This window comes from Zonotrichia albicollis, unplaced genomic scaffold, assembly GCF_047830755.1.
Source record: "Zonotrichia albicollis isolate bZonAlb1 unplaced genomic scaffold, bZonAlb1.hap1 Scaffold_257, whole genome shotgun sequence".
Lineage (NCBI taxonomy): Eukaryota > Metazoa > Chordata > Aves > Passeriformes > Passerellidae > Zonotrichia > Zonotrichia albicollis.
Genome location: NW_027428429.1, coordinates 5,827,660 through 5,853,996, shown reverse-complemented (window position 1 = coordinate 5,853,996; position 26,337 = coordinate 5,827,660). Strand labels below are relative to the sequence as shown.

At 49.3% G+C, this 26,337-nt stretch overlaps 1 protein-coding gene across 1 annotated transcript; it reads left to right on the top strand.

Moving 5' to 3' along the window:
* The first annotated feature begins 4,926 nt into the window (after window positions 1-4,926).
* LOC141727904 (serine/threonine-protein kinase PAK 1-like) lies at window positions 4,927-24,278 on the top strand. The gene is made up of 7 exons (XM_074534191.1): window positions 4,927-5,277; window positions 18,438-18,550; window positions 19,209-19,326; window positions 20,025-20,124; window positions 20,526-20,722; window positions 22,055-22,192; window positions 24,267-24,278. The coding sequence occupies exons 1-7, from the start codon at window positions 4,927-4,929 to the stop codon at window positions 24,276-24,278; spliced, it is 1,029 nt and encodes a 342-aa protein (XP_074390292.1).
* Window positions 24,279-26,337: the final 2,059 nt, after the last annotated feature.

Genomic DNA, 26,337 nt, shown 5'->3' with positions numbered 1-26,337 from the left:
GAGAGGCCCTTCCGCTGCTCTGATTGCAGGAAGGGCTTCAACCGCAAATCCACCCTCATCACCCACCGGCGCATCCACACTGGGGAGAGGCCCTACGAATGTCCCCAGTGTGGGAAGAGCTTCTCAGACCGCTCATTCTTTAACCGACACCAACGGAGGCACCGGTAAGGGAAGCCTTACGAGAACCCTGACTGCAGGTGGAGCTTCATGCACTGCTCCATCTCCATCCCCATTGGAGGACCCACAACGGTCAGAGCCCTGGTGACCCACATTCCTTGTGATACACAGTGGGAAGTGATTTGTGTTGCTTTTTCTTTGGCTCTTATTATCTTTTGATTTATCTGCTTTCCTTCAAAACACCAATAATCAGGGTAAAAATCAACCCAATTCATCAAAGGCACTACAAGCCTCACGTTTTACTTGTGTTTTTAGGGAAACTTGGATTCTTGGAGATATCTGGGAGGATATGGGGGGTTTTGGGGGTATTTTGTTTGGTTTTCTTTATTTCTTGGCACTCCAAAAGATGAGAGGCATTGATCTGACAGCTTAAAACTACTCAATGCTACTGAAAACTACTCAATCCCACCCTAGAATTCCTTGATTCCACATCCCCTTTGGGTGAAATGGGGTTGAAAGTAGATTGGGTGAAGTGGGATGCAGATCAGGAGGGATGAGATGGGCATTGGGTGGGGCAGGATGGGTGGGATGTGGTTTGGGAGGTGTGAAATGGAGGAAATACAGCTTGGGAAGGGGGTCTTGATGTCCAGGATTGGTGGGAATGGTTGGGTTTGGGACAGGGGAGGTGGGTTGGAGTCTGGAATGAGACGGCCAAAGTTTGGGGATGATGAAGGGAAGGGAAGCCCGTTACTGAGTGAGTTTTTGGATATTCCATGTTCATGAAGAGATGCTGGGGTATCTCACGTTTCTGAGGTGGTTTTGGGGCACTCCCCAGCTCTTGGGGGTTTCCCAAGAGCAGCTCCATGGAGCCCCATTTCCAGGGGTGGTTGCCATGGGCACGAGCTCAGGGATGTAGCCAGAGTCCGTAACCTCAGTGCTGAAGAGCAGAGAAATGATGAATTGCCCCAGACAACTCCAGTGTGTGTTTGCAGACCTGTGAGCTTACTGAGGAAAGGTCAACAGCAATCCCCTGGAGAGATGCACCTTAGACTCCGGGCATTCCTCACAGCTCAGGGTGAGGAAAGAAGCTTCCCCCATGGTGCCTTGCAGCACTATATTAATTTATCCCAATTCTTTCCCCCCTATTGGCCCGTTAGCCTTTCCCACCCCTTTTACCCTTATATGTTCATGTTCTGGTGAGTTCTCCCTTCCCTGTAATCCCATTGGTTTATGTCTCTGGCTATCCACTCTAGCATTTCCTATTGGTCCCTTCCGTGTGTACCACCCGTGAGCCCTCAGACCATTGGATCCCTGATGCTCTTCTCCACCCTTTCTTTTCCTCATTTATAACCTAGACCCTCCGTTGCCTTTGTCTTTGGCCCTGGACCTCTTCCGTGTTGCCTGAATAAAGCACATTGGAACTCCATGCCTGGAACCTCGGGTGTCTTCACTGCCAACCTGCTTCATGTGTGTATGTGTCTGTGTGTCTGTGTGTCTGTGTGTCTGTGTGTCTGTGTGTCTATGTGTGTGTGTGTGTGTGTGTGTGTGAGTGTGTGCTGGGGCTCTCATGGCTCCTGCCTCTTGGTGCAAGATGCTCTCAGGGAAGTTGCATCTACCACCACCACAGACCACAACAGTGGCGCCCAAGCAGGGACCTTTGTCTGGTACCCCTGGAGACCGTCTCCAGCATGGCTGCAATCTAAGTTGCCTTTGAGTCAGCCACTAGCCTAAGACAACCTCTGAATTTTATCTGGGCACGCTGAAGGGAGAGACATGGAACCCTCCCAAAGTCGTCAGCTGGAGGATTGCTTTCCTTGACACACCCCCACGAGACCCTTTGTTGATGCACTGCTGGGTGAGTATGTTTCAGTCAGAGTCACCCTTTTCTTTTGTTTTCTCATTTTAACTTGTGGGTGGAAAGACAGCAGAATGGGCACAAAACTCGTTCCACAATGGGAGATTTATATCCAAGTTACATTAGCCCTAGTTGCTCGGGAAATTCATTTTTCAAAGGGGAATTTGAAAGCTTCTGTTCATCTTCCTTTCAAATATTATATGTTACAAGGGAATCAGTTTAATCACTTGAGATTTGGGGTACGGTTGGGATCAAGATATTTGTTTTATAAATGGAGGGAAATTTTAAAGTAGAGAAGTTTTATTGTCTTTTTCATTCCATTTATGGCAAAATGTTTTATCTTCTTTTTTGTTCTATTTATGATTCAGTTTAAAAATCAGGGGAAAATTTGGGAAAAGTTTTGGGTCTCCCCTTCAAAACCCCTTCCCTTCATCCTCTCCCCAAGCCCCTAGACCCTCTTCCCTGCCTGGGGAGCAATCAGCAGGTGGATATCGCTATTCAGCACAGGGTTTCTGCTGTCTCCCTGATGCCTCCCGATCTCCACTCTCCCCTTACCAGGATGGCACTGGCCATGCTGCTCTGGACCTTCCCCTCAACCTTCTTCCTATGCCCGCATACCCTCTTTCATCTCCCCCAGTGGCCATTACCCCACAAAATGGTGCCGGCAATGTGGCAGCCCAGACATTTTGTCCCCTCCTGATCCAAGTTTTTTCCACCCTCCACCCCAAAATGGCCACTTTCCCGCCTCTCCTCTGCCCTTTTCTGTGACAGTGGTCACAAGGGTTTTGAGGTGAAGAGAGAGGCGAGAATGTTGACCTCATGTTCAGAAGGCTTGATTTATTATTTTATGATATATATACTACATTATAACTATACTAAAAAGAAATAGAAGGAAAAGTTCTCAGAAGGCTAGCTAAACTAAGAATAGAAGAGAAAGAATGAATAACAAAGATCTGTGTCCCTTCAGAAAGCAATAGCAGCTCTGCTGTGAGTGGTCAGTAAATCCAAACATCCACAAGAGACCAATCATGGACCCACCTGTTGCATTCCACAGCAGCAGATAACCATTGTTTACATTTTGTTGCTAAGGCCACAGCTTCTCAGAAGGGAAAAAAATCCCAAGAAAGGATTTTTCACAAAAGATGTCTGTGACATGTCACCCTTTTAAGTTTAGTTTAATTAAAAAGAAAAGTGTTTGCAATTTTCTCTGCTGGGCACATGCTGAGGAAAGAACAAACACTTGACAGGTTATCTGTTGCCAATCAAAACCTCACTCAAGTGCTGGTGTGGAATGAACAGGGAATTTGTTCACCTGTAGAACTTACAATTCTATCAAATCACTAAAACAATCTTACAATATTAGAAAATTGTGGTAGATAGGGACAGGCGGTCGGAACATCACGCGATGTAACGGGAAGGCCGGACCCCTGTTCCTCTTCGATAAGAAATTATCATAGGAATGTAGCCTCCCTAAACCGAGTGCCAGTAACTTTCCATTCCCTACCCAGTAACTTTCCACTCCTTACTAACCATAGATGGTAAAGACAGACACCCTCTGACGTAGAAAAACCCCTAGATTATAAAATCCCACGAGATGAGATAATAAAGGCCTTTTGACCGTCCACCACATTGGTGTCTGCGTGCTTCATAGGCCCGAGCGACCCTGGAGAGTGGGTCGCTGTGCCGTTTCCTCAGAACCAAGTCTCCTTGCCTTGTATCAGAAGGCAACAGAAAATGCAAAAACAATACAAAGAAAGTCTAAGTCCAAGCAGCTGAGCTTCAGGAAAAGTCCATGGCCTGAAGATGTTCCTCTTTGCCATCTCTGAAAAATCCTTTTGGTCCTGAAACAGGCTTGCTGCAGAAAAGTCCATCAATAGTTATCAAAAGTCTATTGACAATCATCAAACAATTTCAAACAATTTCAGACAATTCCTGGAAATTCTTGCCAGAGCCCTTTATTGAACAACTTGGGCTGAAGCTAATTTTTGGCCCTTCAATGCTTCAGAGCTGCTGCCAGTTATTTAAGGTTTTTGTTTGTTTGTTTGTTTTGTTTTGTTTATTTGTTTGTTGTTTTGGGGGGTTTTTTGGGAAGACCAGCAGCAGCACAGCAGCCAGAGAAAGGCCCTGGGGGGCCCTGGCCCACAGAAAGGCGGCCCAGGACCGGAAGGGGGAAGCAAAACCCCCAAACCCATCAGGAGGCCGGGAGGTGGCACTGGCCCAGGGACCCAAGCCCAACGGCTCAGGCCCAGCCCCCGAGGCAGGCTCTGCCTTGCCACAGGTCTGCACTCTGCTGCCAGTATAATGGCAGAACGAGTGATGACCCAAAATCACCAAGGCATGCCAGCAGAAGGGAAATAGAAGCCTTACCAAAAATCTTCATCTCGGGTCTGGGGATGTTTGTTCCCCACAGCAAGTAAGCCATGATCGCTTCCCGCTGTGCCCTCTGCCTCTGCAATGCAAATGCAACAGGTGTGTCTCCCATTTGCCTCACGGCACCACCCCCACCAGGCTGGGGACCAAAGGCAGAACTTTCGGGACCCACCTGCCCCTTGCCACTGGTGTGTGCGAGGGGCGGCAGAGAGATTCACACCCCCCAAGGGGCAGCAACTGACCAAACACCCCCCAACCCGCCGAGAACGCTGATTTGGAACGCCAGCAACAGGGCTGCACTCACAGCCAGCTGGCGAGCCATGCCTCCTCCACGGAAGGAGAGGCTGGCGCCCTCTTCCCCTGTCCCAGCTCCCCCCGCAGGGGCAGCCCCAGGACAGCCTGAAAAACTTGGGGGAGAAATCACGCTGGGTGCAGGAGCCGCTGCAGGCTGCTCCGAGGGTCCCGCGGATCCAGCGTTGTTTTAAGCATCATCCTGAATAGGGACTTGCTTGGTTTGAGGCGGCGGGGGTGCACGGGAACACGTCGCTGCTGTGTCACTCGGCTCTGGGAGCGGCAGCGCCGGCATGCGCTCTGCCTCTGTGGGAGAGGCTGGTGGGCATGGCACAGGGTCGGCAGCGTCTCCTGCCCCTGGCTCTGGGGCCAGCTCAGTGGAAGATGCAGTTGCAGAAGCCGCTGGAGTGCGCATGGGCAGCGGCGGGGCCGGCACCCGCAGTGGTGAAACGGCCGGGGGAAACAGCGGTGGAGGATCACTGTTGCCCAGCAACATTGGCACAGCCGCAGGGAGCGGTGTTTCTGACTCTCAGGCGCAGGCGGGGAAGACGGCGGAGACCCGGGCAGGGCTGCCCGGGGAGGCGGCTGTGGGGAGGGTCCGGGAGGCGGCCGTGCCGGCCCAGCAGGCCGGGCCTCGGAGACCGGTGCCGCCCCCATCTCTGAGTGGGGTGGGGTCCAGGAGGCCAGCAACTCATCAACCCCCGGAGACAAGTTGGGGGGAGAAGACAGCTTCATCTGAGCATGCTCCAAAAACACAGAGAAATAAAACTTCAGCTCCGGACAAGATCTCCCGGCCCCCCGCCAGGATGCAGGGGGGCTGGGAAGCAGCAGATCATCTCCCTCCAAAGGGTCTTCTCCTGCAGGAGTTGGGGGAAATGGGGGGAGCCCGTTGCAGTTAGCAATCCAGGGAAAAACAGCTGCTCTTCGTTCCAAGACCGGAAAGAGTGCCTTAAATGTTAGGTAAATTCGGGGGTGTCCGAATCCATGGTCCAAAAGGACTTGGAAAATGGATTCCATGCACTGCCATACAAACACATCCAGGGCATACAGCACATTCGTAAAAAACCCAAAATCCTTGCCCATCGGAAAAACTCATAGAAATGTCTTTCTGTCAGGAAGATTCACAAAATTCAATCCTCCACCCTATTTTTGCCAGAGGGCAATAAGCTTCTCCTCTGAAGGGGAGAATCGAACCTCAGCCCTGGTGGGAATGCCCCACCACCTTTGCAGCCATAACCTGCGAAGGCCAGGATCATGGGGAAGGGAAATGCCAACAGTACCTTTCGACAGAGTCCAGCATGCTCTGGCCATCTGCATGGTGCTGCTAGGCTGTCTGAACATCTTCCTGGAGGCTTTTCAGAAGGTTCTCTTTGTGGTCAGCCTTGCTGTGAACTCTATCCAAATCAGGATCTTCAGTTCTTCAGCTCCTGGCTAGAATCCCCTTCTGTGGTCACTTGTGAAGCAACCATCAATGCCACACATTCGGGGTTTACCCAGTGCAGCCGTTGCTCCTCTGGGGTATCATCAAGTGATGATTTGCTCTTCAGATGAGGGGTCCCCCACTGATGATTTGTCATTCAGTCACTCAGGCTTCACCAATTGTGACAGTGGTCACAAGGGTTTTGAGGTGAAGAGAGAGACGAGAATGTTGACCTCATGTTCAGAAGGCTTGATTTATTATTTTACAATATATATATTACATTATGACTATACTAATAAGAATAGAAGAGAAGGTTCTCAGAAGGCTAGCTAAGCTAAGAATAGAAAAGAATGAATAACAAAGAGCTGTCCCGGCAGAAAGCAAGAGCAGCTCTGCCATGAGTGGTCAGTAAATCCAAACATGCACAGGACACCAATGACGGATCTACCTGTTGCATTCCAAAGCAGCAGATAACCATTGTTTACATTTTGTCGCTGAGGCCACAGCTTCTCAGAGGGGAGAAATATCCTAAAGAAAGGATTTTTATGAAAAGATGTGACACCTGTGGTTGTCAAAAGCATTCACAAACTCAAGAGGCAAAGAGAGGGGTTTCAGAGTGGCCATTTGAGAAGACAGCCTTTCTGAAACCTCTGGCACATAAGGCCCCTCTTTCACTGCTTCCTGGAAGCTGTGAGACCAGGCCATGCTGCTGTTTGTTGTCACCTCCCTGTACCTGTCCCTGAGACACAGTGCCACTGCTGTTATTGGGGCATTTTCCTTCTTTGCCAGCCCCAGCAGGCATTCAGCAGGGAGGGTCTGCACTGGCTCTCTGGAGCTGAGTTTCCACTCTATGATCTCGGCCTCTCTGTCACCCCCTCCACTCCCCCTCACACATTCCCCAAAAAAGCAGCAGGATGTCTGCTGGGACCACCTCGGCCTGCAGGAAGGCCAAGTGGGTCCTGGCCTCTCCTGACCCACAGCACAGCTTTCTTTAATCCCAGCATGGAAATATTAAAACTGTATTATCATATCACACAGAGGGCCACGAGCTTTTTATTTTGGCTGCAAGTGTCCACAGGGCATTGGGGAAGAGGAGAAAAAGAGTGTTTTGCAGCAAGCAATCAGGCTACTCAGGCAGGATGGTAGGAAAAGTTTCTGGAAGTTGCTTTTTAGGACTTTGGTTGTTCTGCTGAAGCTTCTGACAAAGCTGATGGGCAGATCCGAGAGCTGTGGAGAGTTCCTGGGAAATTTGTCCTTGGATATGTCTGGGAATGCTCTCCCAGCCATGAACTGCCATCTGTGTCCTGTCCATATGTTACTGCCTTGACTGTTGAGTGTCTGAGGTGCCTCTTGAGGCTGCTATGGACCTCCTTCACCAAGGAATGGGTTGTGATACAACATCCCTTTCTGCTTCTATTTGGGCACTGACAGAGCCTGGACCACTCTGGCTGGATCTTGGGCTCTGGCCAAGCAAGATTGCAAATGAGAGCAGCTCATGGTCCTCAGGTGTCAACGGAAGGAGACCAGGACATCAGTTGATCATCACAGGCCCAATTTTATTGATCAGCACGGCGGGTTAAATACAGTTCATAATTAACTTCATGCATATTGCAAAAGTTGAGCTCAGGATTGGTTAGTTACATATCAGCAGTTACACCTACTTTTACATTCCTATGGTCCTACTTTTGATACTTTCTACATATTCTTCTTAGGAGATATTCAGGACTAATCTCTACTCCCTTTCTCCATGTTGCAGCAAGGCCACTGATTGCAAGCTGCTGACATCTCCTTTCAGCTTGCTGACTGCTGATTTCTCAGCTTGACCAGTGGCAATATGTCAGCATGGCCTTTCTCAGCTAACCAACTATTAATAAAGCTCTCCACATTAAAGCTCTCCACACTCAGGTCTTCCCTGCTGCTGGGACAGACAGACATGGCCATGGGGACAGAATGGAGCTGCCCCATCTGCCAGGGCACTAAGAAGGATGTGAATTTTTCTCTGCCCTGTCACCACCAGTTCTGCCTGGGCTGCATCCTGCAGTGGGCAAAAAGAAATCCAGCGTGCCCACTCTGCAGGAGAATGATAGAAGCTGTCAGGTTTTCTGAGTAGGATGAACAGGACTACATACAATTTGCCATCAGCTCCCCCAAACAATTGCTACAGTCCAGCAGGGAGAGAGCCTGGCCACCTTGCTGAAAACAGCCCCCCAGACCCTGTGATGGCTGCTCCATCTTCCCCACAGGGAACACTGTCCCCAGCTGAGCAGGGGGCTGCAGGACCAGAGCCTGTGCATGGCCTCCTGCCCAAGGTGTGGGCAGAATTTTTCAAATAACAATGTCATCTACTGGACCAAAGGTGGCCCTGGCTGCAGCAGAAGCTGGAGGGAATATGCCAGCACCAGAGATGGCTGGTTAAGGAATTCATAGTGCAGCATCCTGCACGCCCTCTGTGCCTGTAGTCAAGTTGCCAAAATCTTGGTGCCAGTACTGCAGCTTCTCCTCTGTAGCAGTCAGAATTGCTGCCAGCATAGTCCAGGGTAAAGAAGCAAAAAGGACCTTTGCATAATCTCCACAGATGTTTTATTCAGCTGTGCAGGGAGATGTTCAGGTCCCAGCACCCACACACAGAGGGTCTCACTTTGTCTCCACAGGGGCCCGGGGGCTGACCCTGATCTCCGGGCAGTACAAAGATGAGGGGGCCAGTGAGGGAATAGGGAAGGTGTGGCTCAGGAACACAGGAACAGACATAGGAACAGGGAAAGGAGCCAATGGGGTCTAACAGCTTTTTAAGGGAAGCTTCTTTTGTCTCCCTAGACCAGGGAAAGCCCCCTCAGGGTCTCCACAATTCCCCGTGTTTTATATTATTTGGAAAGCTTCTCTGAAGGATCAATTGAATCAACACAAAATTATTGAAGTGGAGGGAGAAGACCCATCTTCCTTGATCAGCATCGACTCCAGTTTATTGATCAAATTCGACACCTTTTTATAACAGTGCTAATTCACTTCATGCATATTGCAAAACCCGAGCTCCTGATAGGCTGTAGAGAAAACTTCAGCTCCTCCTTTTGTTTACAATACCTGAAGTTAGTTTACTGAAACCAAGATCAGTGTTCTCACCATGATACGAAAAGTTCTCAAAACCTTCATATCTGTTCCCAGACCGGCCATCTGTTCCCAGTAGCAGCCAAGGACAGAACGGTCTGAGAATCTTGTTGTTTATAAAAGGTGGCTGAGAACCTTAATTATTTACAGAATCAAGCCTAAGAAAGGCTGCTTTTTCCCTTAGTTGAATCCCTTCATGGCCTCTTTCTTTAAGCCATGCTTGAACCAGGCTCTCCAAACAAAATGACAAAAACAAAAGCACTCATAAGAAAATTGTTCAAAATGGAAACAATTCTGAGTTCCCAACGTGCCAACAGATTTCTTGGAGTGGCTTAGATCTGGCAGGAGGGATGCAGGGTTTTCTTAGCACAGTTTATCAGGAAGCTGAGTCACACACACTGAACCTCTGGTCCATGGCCTCCTCACTGCCATCGTGCAGCAAGGAGGCCCAGAGGCTGCTGTGCTCTGCTCCTGTCAGGGATGAACACAGCGTCTCTGTGGCCAGTGCCAGCTCCAGCTCCAGCAGCTCACAAGAGGAGACTCCTTCCAGAAGCTCTGCTGGCTCCAGTGTGGCAGACCAACAGAGCCACTGGAAGCCCCCCTCCATTGCAGCCACCCCCAGCTGCGCCCATCATCACTGCAGAGCAGGAGCTGCCCCAGAGGAGCCGTGGCAGGAGTTCATGGCAGTGGCAGGTCCCTGTGCCCAGGGCAGAGCCACAGAACCTCTGCTCCTGCCTGGGACAGGGGCTGCTCACCCTGGTGTCCCACCGAGAGGAGGGATCCTGGGCCCCAAACTCTGCCCAGCCCTGCAAAAGGCCACCCCGCCAGCAGTGCCAGCAAGGTTCCTGAAGCCATTCAGTCAAATCAGAGGAAACAAATGTCTCTGTAGCTGACACAGTCTCTGCACACAGCTTGCTCCCCCTTCTCTTGGTGCCTTTCCCTGGCTCCAGGAAGTACTGCAGGAAATGCTGTGTGAGCCATGATGATGGAAGAGCTACTGATAAAAACATTGGGGTGATGCTTTCAGAGGAGTCACTGAATGGAAGACTGACCAACCTTCCGGCCAATGGTGTGCCAAAAGTTTCCGTTCTTTAAATAATAGACTGCAATAAATTAGTAAAAAGAAAGATATGGAAACAAATTAAATTTCTCACAGCTGCTGGCTTTCCTCAGGCTCCATGGTCTATGTACTGCTAGACTTACTTCATTTAGGCAGAATATGAACTGCCCTGACTTGTTGGAGACTGACCACAAGGTCTCATCTGTGGTGGGCAGTCACCAAAATTAGCTCAGCAGAGGCATCTTCAGCTGTCCAAGTGTAGCAGAAATACATATTCTCTGCTTCATGACTGTGTGGCAGCAGCTGCTGGTGTGGATTTGTCAGCGTTGCTTCATGGATTGCCCCTGGGAAGGAATTGTGTGCACAGGCACAGTGTGATGGCTTCGATCTCCTCTAATTACTCCAATCAGATGATGGCCAGAACTTTCAGGCAAAAAGCATCATGACAGAATAATTTACAATATTCTCCAAACTACTCCTGTGGTTTTGATTTTCTTACTGATTGGGTTCAGTGTCTGGCCTCAAGAAATCAGTCCAGAAAGAACAGGCAAAGCTCAGCTTACAAGTTAGGGTGCAAGTCTTTAATCTGCTGTTTCTGCAGCAGGTACAAAAAGTTGAAACAACTTTTCAACATATTTGCAAAAAAATCTCTTAGTTCTTGCTATACCTATCCAGAACCTGACTTTCTCCTCGTTTTAGTTTGATTTGAGATCCAAGCATGATTTTTTTCTGGACAGGAAAGTAAGAACCAGCTGCAAATACAGACTACAAGTGTGAATCTATACTGCAGTAACTGAGCTGTAGCTTGGAATTAAAGGCAAGAAGTGATGCCATGGTAAATGTGAACATTTAGTGCTGGCATAGGAGCCTTCTGCAATGCTCCACCAACTCATGGTTCACATTGCTACAAACTCTCTTTCTGGTGTTACAAAGAGTGTTGAAGAGCTGACTGTAAGTAAAAAAAATAGCCAGAATATTAATTTTTGTTAATATGGTCAACAATGACTATGTAATAATTCAGAGCTCATAGAAGTGAGTATTCTGATTTCCACTTAGTATGTGCTGGCAGTTTTAATTTGAAATCAACAGGTTTATCCAAATCAAGTTATCCATAGGAATTAATTTGCTCCATGATCTACCTAAAAATGCCTCATTGTCTGATAAGTTTAGTAGAAATTTACAAAGGCAACAGTCCACAGATTTTCATTTCTTGTTTAGTGGCTATTCTGCAGGAAAGCTTTTACAGACTAATCAGTTCAGATGTAATTAAAATGCCAGTACATTTCATCTAGACATTTTGGTATTAGAACAAAACCATGTGACTGCACAGCCTTTTAAAAAATATTTTCAAATAAATTTTCAAATCAACAGTCTGAGTAGGACTCAGAAAAAAAACTCTACCAAACTTCAACTCCATTGGAAGGTTCCCTTGTCACCCTGTGAATCAACTCTACATTCAGAAGATTAAAAGTCCCCATGATCGTGGTTTTGGTATGGTTAGGAATTGGGGAAGGGTCTTCTTCCTTCTCAATTCCATGCTGCAGTGCCTTTGGGATGTGGCCTGCTGGCCGTTGTTTGTGCAGCCCTGGTGTTTCTCCATGAGGCAGAAAGTGCAATTGCATTTCCAGCCCAGAGCCCGTGAGGAGTGGGGCGTGCAGAGCTGTGCCAGACCCAGGCCAGCAGCTGTGCCCCCAGAGGGTTTTGGTTCCTGCCCAGTGCAGCTGGTGCATCTCTGCCGTGAGTGCCTCCCCTTGCCAGGTGCCCATGGACAGCAGGTGCAGGGTTCTGCAAGGGGCATGGAACAGGGTGGGGATGTCTGCTGGCAACAGAGTGCAGCAGAGAGCAAACAGTCCAGGATGGTCCTGGAGTGTGTGACAGAGAACTCCTGACACAGCTGTGACTGAGCCAGTGAGGGAAGGCACTGCTGGAGCTGCTGTTTGTGAGGAGAGAAGGGCTGCTGGGTGACAGGAGGGCTGGAGGCGGCCTTGGGCTCAGTGATCACAAAATGCTTGTGTTTGGTTCCCAGAGAAGGAACGAGAGATGTTGGGGAAGTGTGGACCTGCAGCACATTGTGAATTTGTTAAGCTTTACCAGGCAGTGCTTAGTTGTACCTTCCCTCACACCAGTGGTTAATGTGTGCAGGTGGATGTCTTAGCCTTGAGAATAAACACAGTGGGCCTACTGAGGAAGTAGCTGCAATGCATTGAAGGAGAAGAAGGCTCTTAACCATAGGAGGAGAATTTGAGGAACGGGATGTTCACCACATGACCACCAGAGACCCTCAAGAGACCCCTACTCTAAATGTCAGTAATTTTGGGGAAGTGATTTAAACATGTCAAATACTTTGTGAGATGTTGGGAATTTAGCTGCTAGAGAATGGAAAATTACAAAGCTGTGGCTAATTCCAAGTCTGGCACCTGCAAGATAGTGTGTCCTTGGGGCCTAGCTGTAGTAGGATAACAAACAGTGAAAGAGACATGAGAAAAGAGAGATGTAACCCCTAAGGAATGAGGAAGAGTTCATGGCATAGTTTAACCAATAGATTGCTTGGCTTACAGAATATTCATAAGCTTATTGCTCACTGTATAAGTGTCTGATGCTCTCTTCAATAAATGGAACTTGCTTATCACTCATATTGAGTGTCGGAGTCTCCCCTCACCGACAAATGGCTCGACCCCGACAAAGGCCTCATTCTGCAACAATGAGAATGTTTAGCCTGTGAGTTTGAGCAAAGTAATGAATAAAAGTAATGAAAGTAATGTCTTAGTTCCATGGATACTAACATGTGGGTGTGCATGGTACAGGGAAGTGATTCCTCACACACCCAGCACTGAAATAAAGTAATGCCTCTTTTCTCACACTGAGCTGGCAGTGTGGATCGGGCCCTGCTCGGTAACTTTCATTTTGGTCATTCCTATTGAAGCATAAAGAATGGTCGAACTGAAATCTTTTCCAGCTGTTTCCCTTTGGTTTACCTGTTTGAGGGTTGAAATTGTGTGCTGCAGGTGTCCTGGGTGTGTGCAGAGCAGTGCAGCCCCAGACACCCCTTGGCTTGCCCACGAGTTGTCATGCCTTGCTGCCAGGTGTGCCCAGCTGTGGCAGGAGAAGGAGCCCGCAGCGCAGTGGGCACCGTGCCCTGCCCAGCCGGGGCTCTCTGGCACAGAGCAGCAGCAGCGCCAGCACCGTTCAACCCGCTCCTGCCTTGGCTTCCCCTGGCACACAGAAGCCTCTGGAAATCAGCACCGCCAGCGGCATTCCCAGCTTGGAGCAGCTGCTGCTGGCGGGCAGATGCTGCCAGTTCGACTGCTGCCAAAGGGAAAGAAAGAGCACAGGAAGAGATGTACATACACAGCAGCCCTGGGAACATCCAATAAACACGCAGATATATGGGGTGATTTGTTAGGAATTACTTCAGCTGCTATGCCAATAGTGCTTTCTCTCCTGGTTCTGTACAATGCTTTGGCCATTTTCTTGGTCTGGTTTCCTTTGCTGGTGTCCCATCTGTGTGCTCAGCTGGGGTACAGGCTTGGAGCACTCTTGGAGTTCCTCTTGGATCCCTGAACAACAGGGTTTGGCCCATTGGGGGGAGTTTGTGCTGCTTTGTGTCAGAGGAGAACTTCGAAGGCCATTTTGTGTTTGCTGTAGGAAAGGCTGGTTATTGCTTTGCATCAATTCACAGACTAACATGCTTTGTGAAGCTTTGCTTTGTCATACTTTGCTTTGTGATATCAGGGCATGGTTGCCACATCGTCGTGGTGACATCAGAAGGTTGCCTTGGTGCATGGAAGGCCTCAGTGCCAGAGCAGTCCTAGGGGTTGCTCAGATCAGGAGCATCCTCCTGATTGTGGCCTTTGTCAGCGTGTAGCTGCACACTGACAGGAGTCTTGGTTGGAGTAAACTTGAAGTACAGTGCTACAATGATTGAGCAACTCGCTGCTGCAGTTTGCACCATGTATGGCACTGTTTATTCCGCCTATTTCATTACCAGCCTGGCAAGTAAGTAGAGGTTTCAACTCTATTTAGGCTAGGGTGTAACCTAACCTGGCTTTTGCATGCCTTCTTGCTCTTTCTTAGTGACTGAGTTGATTTTGAAAGAGAAAGACCATTAGGATGCCTCTGGTTTGGTAAAGCTCCTGTCAAGAGGTTCAGCTAAAAGGGGGTGTCTGTAGCCACAGGGGCAGCATTTGCAGGGGAACCTGCAGGGCTTCCGTTCCCTCCACAGGAGAGTTTGTGGCAGCCGAGTCTGTCATTTCCTCAGTTTGCTGGGACAAGCAGGACAACTTCCAAAATGCAGACTTGGAGGCCTTCTCAGAAGGCCTTCTAAAGACTTTGTAGTTCTCCCCAGAACTCAGGGAAAGCTTCTTTTATTCTAAATTTTGTAATGAAAGGATTTGACTGTCCGTTTTGACCCTTGACTGAGTGCTAAAAGAGTGATTCCCTTTGCAGTGAAGTGCAACTGCCAAAGCAGTGAGTGTCTGCTCCTGAGCCTGGAGCTGCTGCTGTGCTGTTTCACAATAGAACTGCCACAGATGGAGGATTGAAACAAGCTGTTGTATCCCCTGTCAATCTGTTCTTTGCCTTTCCTCACAGTTGATGACTCCTGGCTGACAGGGACAAGCTGTAGTGTCTGACTGCTTTGTTCTGTTTGACTTGAGGTGCAAGTGTTGACATCTCACCGGGCAGTCTGCGAAGACTTCCAGCCAATGTCTGGCAATGAAGGACCCCAAGTTAGGAGTGAGGCACAGGAGCAGTGCCCACCAGAAATGCTCCAGGTCCAGCACATCATGGGCTCTGAACCTGCTGCCGCAGCAGCATCACCTTGAGGAAGCCCTTCTGTGAAACCTGGGAACTCAGGCTCGGGCAGATCCTGGGAACAGGAGACTGAGGAGGAGTACCTGGAGCTGCTGGGTACGTCTGGGGTGTTTCTTGTCTGAGGGACAGTGTGTTGTGGGCAGGTGTCAGCAGAGCTGTACCAAGTGCTCCTCCTGAGCTTGGTGTCACAGGGCCATTTAGGACTCCCCAGAGGCAGTGCTGTGCTCCGAGGCAGCGAGAGAGCTCTGGGTGTTCCTGCTGCCTCTGAGGGCACCTGGGACTGGCTTGGGTTTGCCTGAGCTTCCCTCTCTGCTAAAGGCTGAAGCAGGGATTGTTCTTGGATCTGCAGAAGGCTGTGACCTAGCAAATGATCTAGGCAAGTCCTGTGTGCTAGTGGCCAAATTGAACAGAATTTTTAGCTTCCTAAATTCTCTTTAGACGCCTGACTTCCAACCAGTCATCCGAGCAAAAAAACTTCACAGAAATGGACTGGCTTTGGAGTTTTGTCTTTTGGGTTGGGTTGTTTTTTTTTGGTTTTTTTTTTGGGGGGGTGGCATTGCTTTTGTGTTGTTCATTTTTGGTGGGGGTTTTTTTGTTGTGTTTTTCTCCATCCTGAAGGAGCCCTTCTACCCCACATCTTACTGATGTCATTTTTATGAGTCTTACTGTTACCACTACTACATCTGCAGTTTATTTTCATGAGAATTCTATACTTTTATCAACAAGAGAATGCTATCTTTTTGTCAATAAGAACTACTTTGAAAGAACATCAGGTTACAGGACAAATAGAGAGCACAAGGTATTTTCCATGTGCCCCCAAAGAAAAAACAGATACTTTGATAACAACCTTTATTTAATCTTCTAGTTTTATGCTTATCAAGATGTGTCCAGGAGACACATCCAAGTGGCATGATCAGAGAAAAGTGTACTGCAGGCATTTCTCAGGAGAGAGCCTCCAGCCCAGCCATGGTATATTCCTCAGATCCATGGCACTTTTCCATACCTGATTCCCACTCTTTCCCATGACTGTTAGAATCCTACCCATTGGCCCAAGCCCTGCTGAGATCAGTCTTTAGGAAAACACATCAAGCCCTTTGTGATTCTGCAGCACAACCCAATGAATCTGCTTCTTGCCCGTAACGGCTGCCAGTGCTGTGCTCTCAGATAAGACCTGGTGGGGCTGAGACCAGAGCCCAGTGGATTCTGTGTCTGCCATCACCTGTTGGGACAAAAAGGGCACTGATCTGTGCCTCGGTGTGGCTGATCTCAAAGCCCATCCTGTTGTGTCCTGAATGGGGGCAACAGCTTGTCCGGGGCTCAGGCTCACTCTGGCTTCTTCCCATCAGTGCCTGTCAGTGCTCATGCTTGGGCTTTGCCAGCCTTGTTGTGCCAGCTGCCCAGTCCCTGAGGGCTGGAGGGACTGCAGAGGCTGGAGCCTTCCTTAGCTGGGAGAGGGGCATCTTTGAGCTCAGCCTGCTCATAAACAGGTCAGGGTCCTGATGCTGAAAGCCCCTTCGGGATCGCTTACAGCTTGAGCTGCTCTGGTTTACAAATGGGAAGGCATTCCTTTGGCCAACTGCTGAAAGGTGGGGAAGATGTCCTCCTCTCCTGGGATTGCATGTCCCTGTGCTTTGTTTCCTGTCAAGAGAACTCTTCAAAAGACTCTACAAATCAGTCTCTGTGCTGGCCACTTGTGCTGCAGAGCTGTCTGCCTGGTTGTGGTCGTTGTTACCCAGCTGACCACAAAGGGCTCAGAGCTCCAGGTGCTGGGGCTGCCTTTTGTATCTCCTGGAAGCTGGGATCTCTGCTTTAAAGTCAGCAGCTTGCATTTTGTTTCCCTCAGGGAGAGTGGTGAACCCCACTGAAAATCCCCTGGTGAAATACACGTTCCTGAAATATCTTGGCAGCGGGTGAGTCCAACAGCAGTTACTCCTGCACAACCATGAGCCAGGTGTTTTTCTGGTGGAATGTCTATCCAGCGTGAAGTCAGGCCAGCTGCAAAGATGTTCACACACTGGGGATAGATTGTCCCATCTCTCAATGCTGCTCAGAATTTGTGAGTGGGCTCAGAAGGCATTGTCAGAGATGCCTTGCTACCGAGGTCCTGCCTGCATCAAGGAATAGGACCTGGAAGGTCTCCTTGTCTCTCAAGTGTGGGACAGCTCTGTGTTAATTTCTTTAGCATTTTTTGTATGTCTCAAAACATACTGGCACACTAATGAAAAGAGAAGAAACTTGCTTGCCTGAAAGAGCAAATTACGCCCTATCAAAGTTGTGAGATAACAGTTCCCAGGAACACTTCTTTCCCCTGGTTTGAAGAAGAAAACACTCTGTGGTCAGGATAGGAACCACACCATTTAGAAAGTGAAACCCAAGAGGAAAGACTAACCTCCCTTTAGAAGTTGAACCCCAGTGCTTCAGGAACAGGCCCAGTGCCCATGCACTTGAGAGGAAAATGCATCGTCTGCCTTCTGGCAGAGCCCTCCTGCATCCCGCAGGTTTTGACACTTCCAGCAGAGATCTCCTGTGTGGGCTGGCTTTCACTGCAAGATCTAAATGGCTTCTCCTTTCTCTGCTTCTGTTTTGTTTCTAGGACGTTTGGAGATGTTTACAGAGCACTCGACACTGCCACAGGAGGAGAGGTAAACGTCAACAGCCCCTGCAGACTCTGCTGCACTCGAGGGCTTTCCCCTCTGGTGTGAGCTGTGGCTGGAGCTCTGGGCAGAGCTGTGCTGAAAAGGCACAAGAAGCACAGACTGGTGCCAGCCCACAGAACACATTTGGGACTTTGTTCTCCTCAGCTGCCAGAAGGAAGGCACGGAGGGCAGCGGTTCCTTTCAGAGAAGGACGCGCTCGCTCGCTCTCCATTGCTAAAACAAAGGTGGTGCCTTCGAGCACCTCACTGTTCTTTGGGGCTACAGCTTCAGAGTCCTGAATTTTCATTTCTGGCTGTCAGCAAATGCATCTGAAAGTTACTGGTAGTTCCTTAGCCACCCGCAGTGCTGCACTTGGGAACTGCACATAGGAACAGACCTGCAAGGTGTCCCTGAAAGCCCTAAGCCCTGCCCATAGCCCAAGATGTATCCACAGAGTATCAAGGCATGGATTCCTTCTTCTGAGTCCCAAACAAAGCAGCAGAGAGTGTGGCCAGAGGTTTGTGGGTGATAGCTGAGACACTGCTGTTACCAAATGGTCAAGGCAAAATGTCAGTGGCCCCACGTGTCCTGTAACTGGTACCCAAGGGAGCAGAGAAATGGGCTGTTGGAATGCCAGTTCCTGATTACTGCAGTGCCTAATCACAAGGCAGTTTGGCACAGCTCATCTGCGTCATTGCAAAATCACTCACTCCATGTGCCTTGTGTTCTTGTGCCACCAACCTCTCAAGTTACTGATTTTCAATGTCATTTTAGGTGGCAATAAAAAAAATAAATCTTCAAGGAGTGAGGAGGAAGGAGCTAACCTTTAATGAAATAATGATCATGAAGAGGTATAGGAGTCCCAATGTTGTGAATTATTTAGACAGGTGAGAGGTCATGGTCTTATCCCATGGATGTGTGTTTACATAAAGCAAACATGAGAGGTTAAAAACCCACTTTGGTCAGTGGCAGCAAGTAGAGCTGTTAATTTTTATTTTTTCATATTTCTCTACTCATCTCCAATGGATGAGAAGAGTGCATCTTGTCTGCATGAGTCTTCCCTGGCACACCTAGTTTGATAATTACTCCAAAATTATTCAATACCTGGATCAGCTGTATCTTCCTAACTCAATAGCCTCAAAGTTCACTGCCTCCACATTTATTTGGGATTGATTTTTTAAAGTTTCTTAAGTGCAGATGAACCATCCTAAAGTGGATTTCCCTTGGATTGTTGTCCCTCCCTGCCATTGCTATGCATGTCAGGAAGACTAGGTGCTTATTTCCAGAAACACTATGAAATGTTTTTTATCTGGGCTGTTTCTAAACTGCACTTTTCATTTGCTGCCCATCTAAGACATCTCCTTTTTCACAGATGTGTCTTTTTCTTTGAGACTGCACAGATTGCAAACAATGCACAGCCAAGAGGGAATATCTATTCCTTTGATTCTGTCCTTGTCACAAAGGCATCTGGAAATAAGAAACCTGGAAGCAAAAAATCAACATAGCCATGCATGTTCATCTCTACCCCCTGTTTCCTTCTTTCAGCTACCTTCTGGGCGAGGAACTCTTGCTGGTTATAGAGTACATGGATGGAGGTGTCCTGAGCGATATCATCAGCCAGACCTGCCTGTCTGAAGATGAGACAGCAGCCATCAGTCGGGAGGTCAGCAATCCCAGCTGTGTTTCCAAGGCCTTGGGCAGGATTGTCTGGGAAACAGGGGCTCAGAACAGGAGAGGTTTCCTGTGCCAAGCTTTGTTTCTGTGTTGCTGCTATTCTATGGGCAAGTAAAAGCATCTCAAGTGAAAGGCCTGCCAGTGCCCCTGCACTCCCTGTACTCAGTGCCAGTACTCTTATCTCCTGCTGTTGTATTCTCGCTCTGTCTCTTGTATTTGTATTTGCTGTTCTCCACCTTGCCTCTCTAAATGTTTGCCTGGAGTCTGTCTTCACTGCATTCCTTGTCTGTAAAAGCAAAGGTGCTGGTGGCAGGATTTGAAACAAACAGCAAAGAAAAAAGAGAGAGACTCGTTTCTCTCAGTTCTCAGCTAAAAAGGATAGGAGTGCAGCCAGAATGCTCTTTGCTTCTGAGCACATGCACTGCAGCAGGAGTCATCCTGGCTGGTTGGCAGGGGACAGCCTACAACAGCAGGTGCTGTTGCTCTTTCAAAAGCTGACGTGGCTTTCCTCAGAAAGGTCCTGCTCTGCAGGTGTTGGAGCAGCAAGCTCTTCCTCTCAGTGGCCATTACTGTTCTGCCATTACTCCCCATTCCCCTGGAGAGGGAATCTTTTGGAGCTGTTTCCTTTCTTGTGTGATGAAATCACATCACTCATTTTTGCCCTCCTCTTTCTGTTTTCTCCCTCAGTGCTTGCAAGGACTGGATATTCTTCATTCAAACGATGTGATCCATCGAGACGTGAAGAGCGACAACATCCTTCTAAAAACTGACGGTTCTGTCAAACTGGGTCAGTATATTCTTGGTCAGGTGCAGCGTTCCAGGGATGTGGGTGTGGGGCTGCTTGGAGTGACTGCCAGCTCCCCAAAAATGGTGCTGGTGGCAGTGAAGGGACCCCTGCTGCGAGCTGAGGGCACAGTTGCAACATGCACAGAGGTAGAAGGAGCCACAAGCAGTCAAGAGTGGCCTTGCTCTGTGTGTGTCCCTTCCAGAGGGAGGGAGTTACAAGTCTAAAGTTTCCAAAGAACAAAAGCCACTGCTAGAGGCAGTGTAAAAAATCAGGGGATTTTTAAAGTCGCCAATGCCAGGAGATTCAACAGCACAATTTCAAACTTCTACCGGGGAATTCTTTTGCTTGCTTTCCTAATTGCACAGAATTCAGATAAAACCAGTATTTTGTTTTCTCCTCAGCTGATTTTGGCCTCGCTATTCAGCTCACCCCTGAGCAGAGCAGACGGTGCTCGCTAACCGGGACTCCTTGGTGGATGGCACCTGAAGTGGTGACAGGTCAACCATATGGCCCCAAAGTGGACATATGGTCTTTTGGAATTGTGGGAATTGAAATGATAGAACAAGAACCTCCTTACTTGAGTGAAAGTTCTGGCACGGTAAGGAGCAAATACTCACTGATCCCACTGTCTTTCTCACCTGTCCCATGTCCTGTGTGCCACTGGACAAAATCCCATTGCCATCTGCTGGAACTACTTCCACCAAGGTCCCCTCCTACAAATGTCCCTGCAACACATCAGCATCTGCTGTACTTTTGGTTGCATCAGTGGGGGAATTCAAGCCTTACCACATGCAAACAAACTCCAAACAAACTCTATTCTCAGGCAACACTTTCCTTTGGGTTAGTGGTTCCAGTTCTTTTGTCTGTGTAGATGGCCTTAATATCAGGAAAAAAGCATCTTAAAACTGTTGTTATCTTTCCAGAAATGAAGGAAGGAAACCCAAACCCAACAAAGTTTCTAAACCCGTGGTCTTTAGAGAGGAACCTAACCCTTTGTGCAGTTTCTTCTCACTGGGAAACATGGGCATGAGGGTGTAATGCACAGAGTCTCTTCTGCTTCTTGTGCAGTGCTGCTGAAGCACTCAGAGACCCTGCTTCTCTCCTAGCCCAAGCAACATTCTGCACGTCACCAAGCCAGAGCCTGGTGATGCGGAGAGCCTGCCCAAACCTCCCAGTGATTCCTGGCACTTTCTGGGATGGGCCTACCATTTATGCATTGTCTTGAGTAGCCAAATGACTGGAGGGTGACCATAGAGATGGAACCTCTCCTTCTTCTGACCTAGACAATTTTTCTTTTGCTGCAAAAATGGGAAGCTGAAATTTTCAGACTGCTGAGAGACAGAGCTGCAGGTGGCTCCTGTGTGCCCAAGCAGGCATGTTCATCCCAATACATTTGTGCAGGCATCTTAATGTGTCTGTGTTGAAGAGGAGATGGTAAATGTTTGTTTCCCTACCTGGGTATTAACTGAAGGATTTCCTTTCTTTTCTTCCAATTACCATTGTTTTCAAGAACAGCACAAAAAGCTTGATGAGTTTTTGTTCTAGGGCACATGCGCTTAAAGGACCATAAGCACTGCAGAGAAGCCTTTCTTGTACTAACCCTTGAAATTAGTTAGTATAGCAAAGTCCCTCTTCCAAAAAGCCTCTCAAGCTGGTATGAATCCTCAGAGATGCAAATGTCCTTTTGCTGACGTAGTTCCCACTAACTAGGTCAGTCAATGAAATCCGCTGCCAAGGCAAGATCTGCGGGATGGTGGAAAAGCTGTGGCTGCATCGGAGTTTGGGTTTTTGGTTGGTAAAGGAAAATTATCTCTGGGTCTCTGCCAGGGCAGAAACTGCCACTGAAGAACAGAGGTTAAACACAGGGATCTGGGAGAGCCTTAGAGATGTGAAAGCAGGAGGTGGAGCCTGGTGTCTCCTTTTTCTCCAGGCTACACACCTGATAGCCACAGTAGGGACTCCACAGCTGCGGCAGCCCAAGCTCCTCTCGGCTTTGCTGCGTGACTTCCTGAGCTGCTGCCTGCAGACAGATGAGGAGCGGCACTGGTCTGCCAAGGAGCTCCTGCAGGTAAAATGTGAAGGCGCTGCAGGGGAAACAGGCTCTGAGGGATGGGCTCCTCCTCCACTCAAGTCCAAGACATCAGATGAGCCCCCTTCCTCCTCACCTCCACTCTTGCTGCTCTTCAAATGAAAACGGTGAGGAATCCTAGACTGGGCTGGGCTGGCAGGGCCCTGTAAATGTCCTGTGGTGCAAGTGTCCTGCAATAAGCAGGGACATCTTAAAACAGATCAGGTTGCTCGGAGCCCTTTCCCACCAAAGCCGGAATGATTGCAGGGATGGGGCTCCTACAAGCTCTTGGGGCAAGCTGTGCCAGGGTAGCACCATGCTCCGAGTAAACAAGTTCTTCCTTAGACCTACTCTGATTAGATGCCTTTGGTGTTTAAAAATATTTGTCCGCATCCTATTGTAACTGGCCCTGTTAAAAAAGATGTCCCCCACTTTTTTCAAAGCCACTCTGAAGTCTTGGAAAGTGGCAATAAAGTCTCCCTGAGGCCTGTTCTTCACAAAACTGAATAACTCCAGCTCCCTCTGCATTTCCTGACAGGAGAGGTGCTCTGTCCTCTGACTGTTTCTGTTGCCCTCTTTTGTGATTTGGTGGAGTGTTCAGTTTTATCTAATGGCAAAAGTATTGAAGTAGAGCAGTGCGGGGTACAGAGACATGAAATGGTGGTGGAGGAAACCAAGGAAGCCAGTCCCAGCCTAGGGCTCAGAGATTTGGCTGTGGGCAGGAGGGGCTGTGGGGGGCTCACTGTGAGCCTCTGAGGGGCCCTGGTTTGTGCCCCCCAGCCCACCCTTAGAGGTTTCTGCCACGCAAACAGGGACAGCTGGGAGGGACTTGTCCCAGCCCCATCTGCTGCCTGGCACGCTCAAGCAGACAGGAACTGTGCCAGGGTTACTGCCAGGCTGTGTGGCAGAGAGGGAACTGCAGGGCCCAGTGCCACTGGGCTGGCCCTGCTGGGAAGGAAGGTGCCATCCAGCACACGAGGGGCAGGGCATGGAATGGTAGACACTACTTTCTGTCCCTGTGGGAATCAGCACAGTGCCCATCTTTCAAAGGCAGGGGCCTGTGTGAGTCATTGGAGTTTCCTGAAAGGAAGAAAACCCGGGGACAGAAAGCACCATTTCTAGAGCATTGGCAGGGCAAAAATCCCAGCATGATGAAGACATCACAATAAACAGATGAGTGGGATTCTGGGCCAGGTTTGCCTGTGATGGCAAGGTCTTGCACATTGGGGATGACTGGGGAGCAGATGGTCGCATTGCTCCTCTTTCTGGGTCTTTCCAGGAACTTGATGTATCCTGATTGAGTCCCTGAAGCAATGAGCCTGGAAAGTAATGGTTCACTGTTCTTTGTTGTATTTTTTTTTCCGGTGGACAGCATCCATTTGTAACTTCAGCCAAGCCACCATTCATCCTGGCACAACTCTTCAACTCTGTGAAGAAGACGAATAACCCTAATCCTAAACTTTAAACCTAAAACCTAGCCCTAACCTTAAATGCTAACCCAAACCCAAACCCTAACCCTATCCCTATCCCTAACCCTTACCCTAAACCCAACCCTAACCCTAAGCCTAAGCCTAAACCTAAGCCTAAACCCAAACGTAAACCTAAGCCTAAGCCTAAGCCTAAGCCTAAGCCTAAACCCAAACCTAAACCTAAGCCTAAACATAAGCCTTAAGCTGAAGCCTAAGCGTAACCCTAACCCTAACCCAAACCCTAGGAGACGAGAACATAGCAATCATGTCAAGATGTTATCTCTGTTACCAATTTAGAGTAGGATTGTAGAGTGGGGTTGCTAAAGAGATTTGTAGCATAGAATTATAGATTAGAGTTGTAATTAATAAAGTTTCTGAAACATCAACTCACTTGGAAGATTCTCCTCCTTCTGACCCCTTCAGAAAATTCAACATTTCCTTCTGAATTACCAATTGTTTTTTATTGGTGCTAAGTCACACATATGGCTTCTTTTGTATGGTTTTATAAGTGAGGAGGGGACTTCATATCATTCATCCTCTCCAGACCGCACTGCCTTTGGAATATGAGCCACTGGCTGGTTGTGGCACATGTGTGGTATTTCTAGTTGAGGCAGTAAGGGCAATGGCATTTGAAGGCAAAACCAAAGGAAGAATGAGGCAGCCCAAACACCCTGTGCAGATGCAGGCCTTCAGCTGTGACTGGAGAGCATTGGGGTTCCTGCCACTTGGATTTGTATCCCTAAATGCAATAATCTCTTTGGCTGGAGGAGAGCCTTGCTCAAGTGAGAAAGCAGAAAGATCAGAGAGGGTGCTCGGGAAGGTCTCCTGTGGTGCAGAGCTGTCAGCGCCTGTAAGGTGAGAGCGGGCCCGGCCTTGCCCAGGCTCAAGCCCCAGCAGAGCCCCGGCAGAGGCCGGAGCAGCCTGAGCCCCGGCAGAGGCAGGCTGGAAGGAGGCCCTTGGAGCTGCAAGAGGCAGCAGCCGGGCCCTGGGTGCCTCTTGCTGGCAGCGGGCAAATCCTCCGCTCTCAGAGCCCAGGTGGCAGCTGGCTGCTGCCGAGGGGAAGCGCAGCCGTGCTGGGCACAGCCTGGCCTGGAGGCATTGGCCGTCTGGAGTGTGCCCAGGAGCAGGGAAAGGCCAAGGGCAGCCACGGGCCGCTGGGCTGGCTGAGGATTCCTCCTCTTCTGCCGGCTGCCCTGCAACTCCTGGCAAAGGCCAGCAGTGTGTGCAATGAAATAAACAGGGCCAGGAGGCTTCTTCTCCTTTTTAATGCCTTTATTAAAAGTGATCAGCTCAGGATTGGGCGTCCCGGCAGGGCTGCAGTCCCCGTCGTGCCTCCCAGGGCGACTCAGAGGAGGAGAATATGTGCAGCTCTGTCCGCTAGGAGCAGAGCTGGGGGATCCAGTCCTCGTGGGAGCCTCTAGGGCGTGATGCCTCTGTCAGATGTTACTTCTCTCAGCGCCTCAGCTGGCTGGTCCTGACGTTGGGACGACTTTCTGCTCAGGGCGAGAGGGACTCCGCATCTCCGCAGGCTCAGCAATCAGCTCCTCATGTCCAGACACCACTTTAGTCTCTCAATTCTTATTTGGCTCGTTGTTTTTGGGGTTTTCTCATTGCATTTCACGTCGGGGTCCCACAAAGCATTCTGGTCTTTGGAGTCACTTTGCATAATCCCCTCCACCCTCTCAGGTGTCTTCTCTATTTTGGAAGAGGGCACTGCCTCGGGGAAGGGCCATCACCCCACCCAGCCTGGCCTTTTATGAATACAAAAGAGGAGATAAGCTCTAACGACCCGTGATTACCATGACAAAGCACTAAGAACTCTGGCAGAGACAGAGACCTGGCTGCGTCCCTGTAACTGTTTCTCACAAAAAAAATAATAACCGAATAACAATTCTCACAGGGCTTTGATGTTGTTTACATCAGACTCAGCCCCTGAGAGTGTCTTCAAAAAACTTCTCAAGTACTCAAAATTAAATTGAAAGTCTGAAGTTTCGTGAAGTTGTTATGGGTCCCACTGAGGGACATGGATCAGAAAGTGTCCCCAGGTTCCAGCTAGAGCAGAACACTGGAGGCAGTGATGACAGCTGGGGACAAAGAAGGCAAAGGTGTCTCTGGTGCTGAGCACACCTGGATGTGTTTGAGGAATGCAAAGGGCCAAGGCCTAAGCCCCAGCCCTTGGCCAGGCAGATCCTGTCCCTCCCTTCTTGCTCACGGCTCTTCCTGTGATGGGCACTGGCATCTGGGGATGTGCAATGCCAGGGGCAGGAGCATGGGCCAGCCCCTGCCAGGCTGCTGAGCAGGACAAGGAGGCAATGAGGCCCCAGGCCTGCAAGGGTCACTTGTTCCCTCATGGCCTCAGGCCCAGGCCCAGCAGCCATGGCCAAAGTGCTGCCCAAGTTGGCTCTGTCAGGGCTGTCTTGCAGCTGCTGCCCATCCCTGTGCCCTGTGCAGCCCAAGTTGTCCCACGGTGACCCTGCCCTGTGCCTCTGTCCCTGCAGGCTGTTGGCATCCCCCGGCTGCCCCACCTGGCTGGGCCCTTCCTTTGCTGACAGCTCTGCCTCCTGCCTGCCTCTGCCTGTCCGCACAAGTCCTTGGACTTGATACCAAAAGCTTAATTCAATTCAGTACCAAAAGCCAGATTCAAAAGAGTTAATTAAATTTCTACTGTGCCTGTGG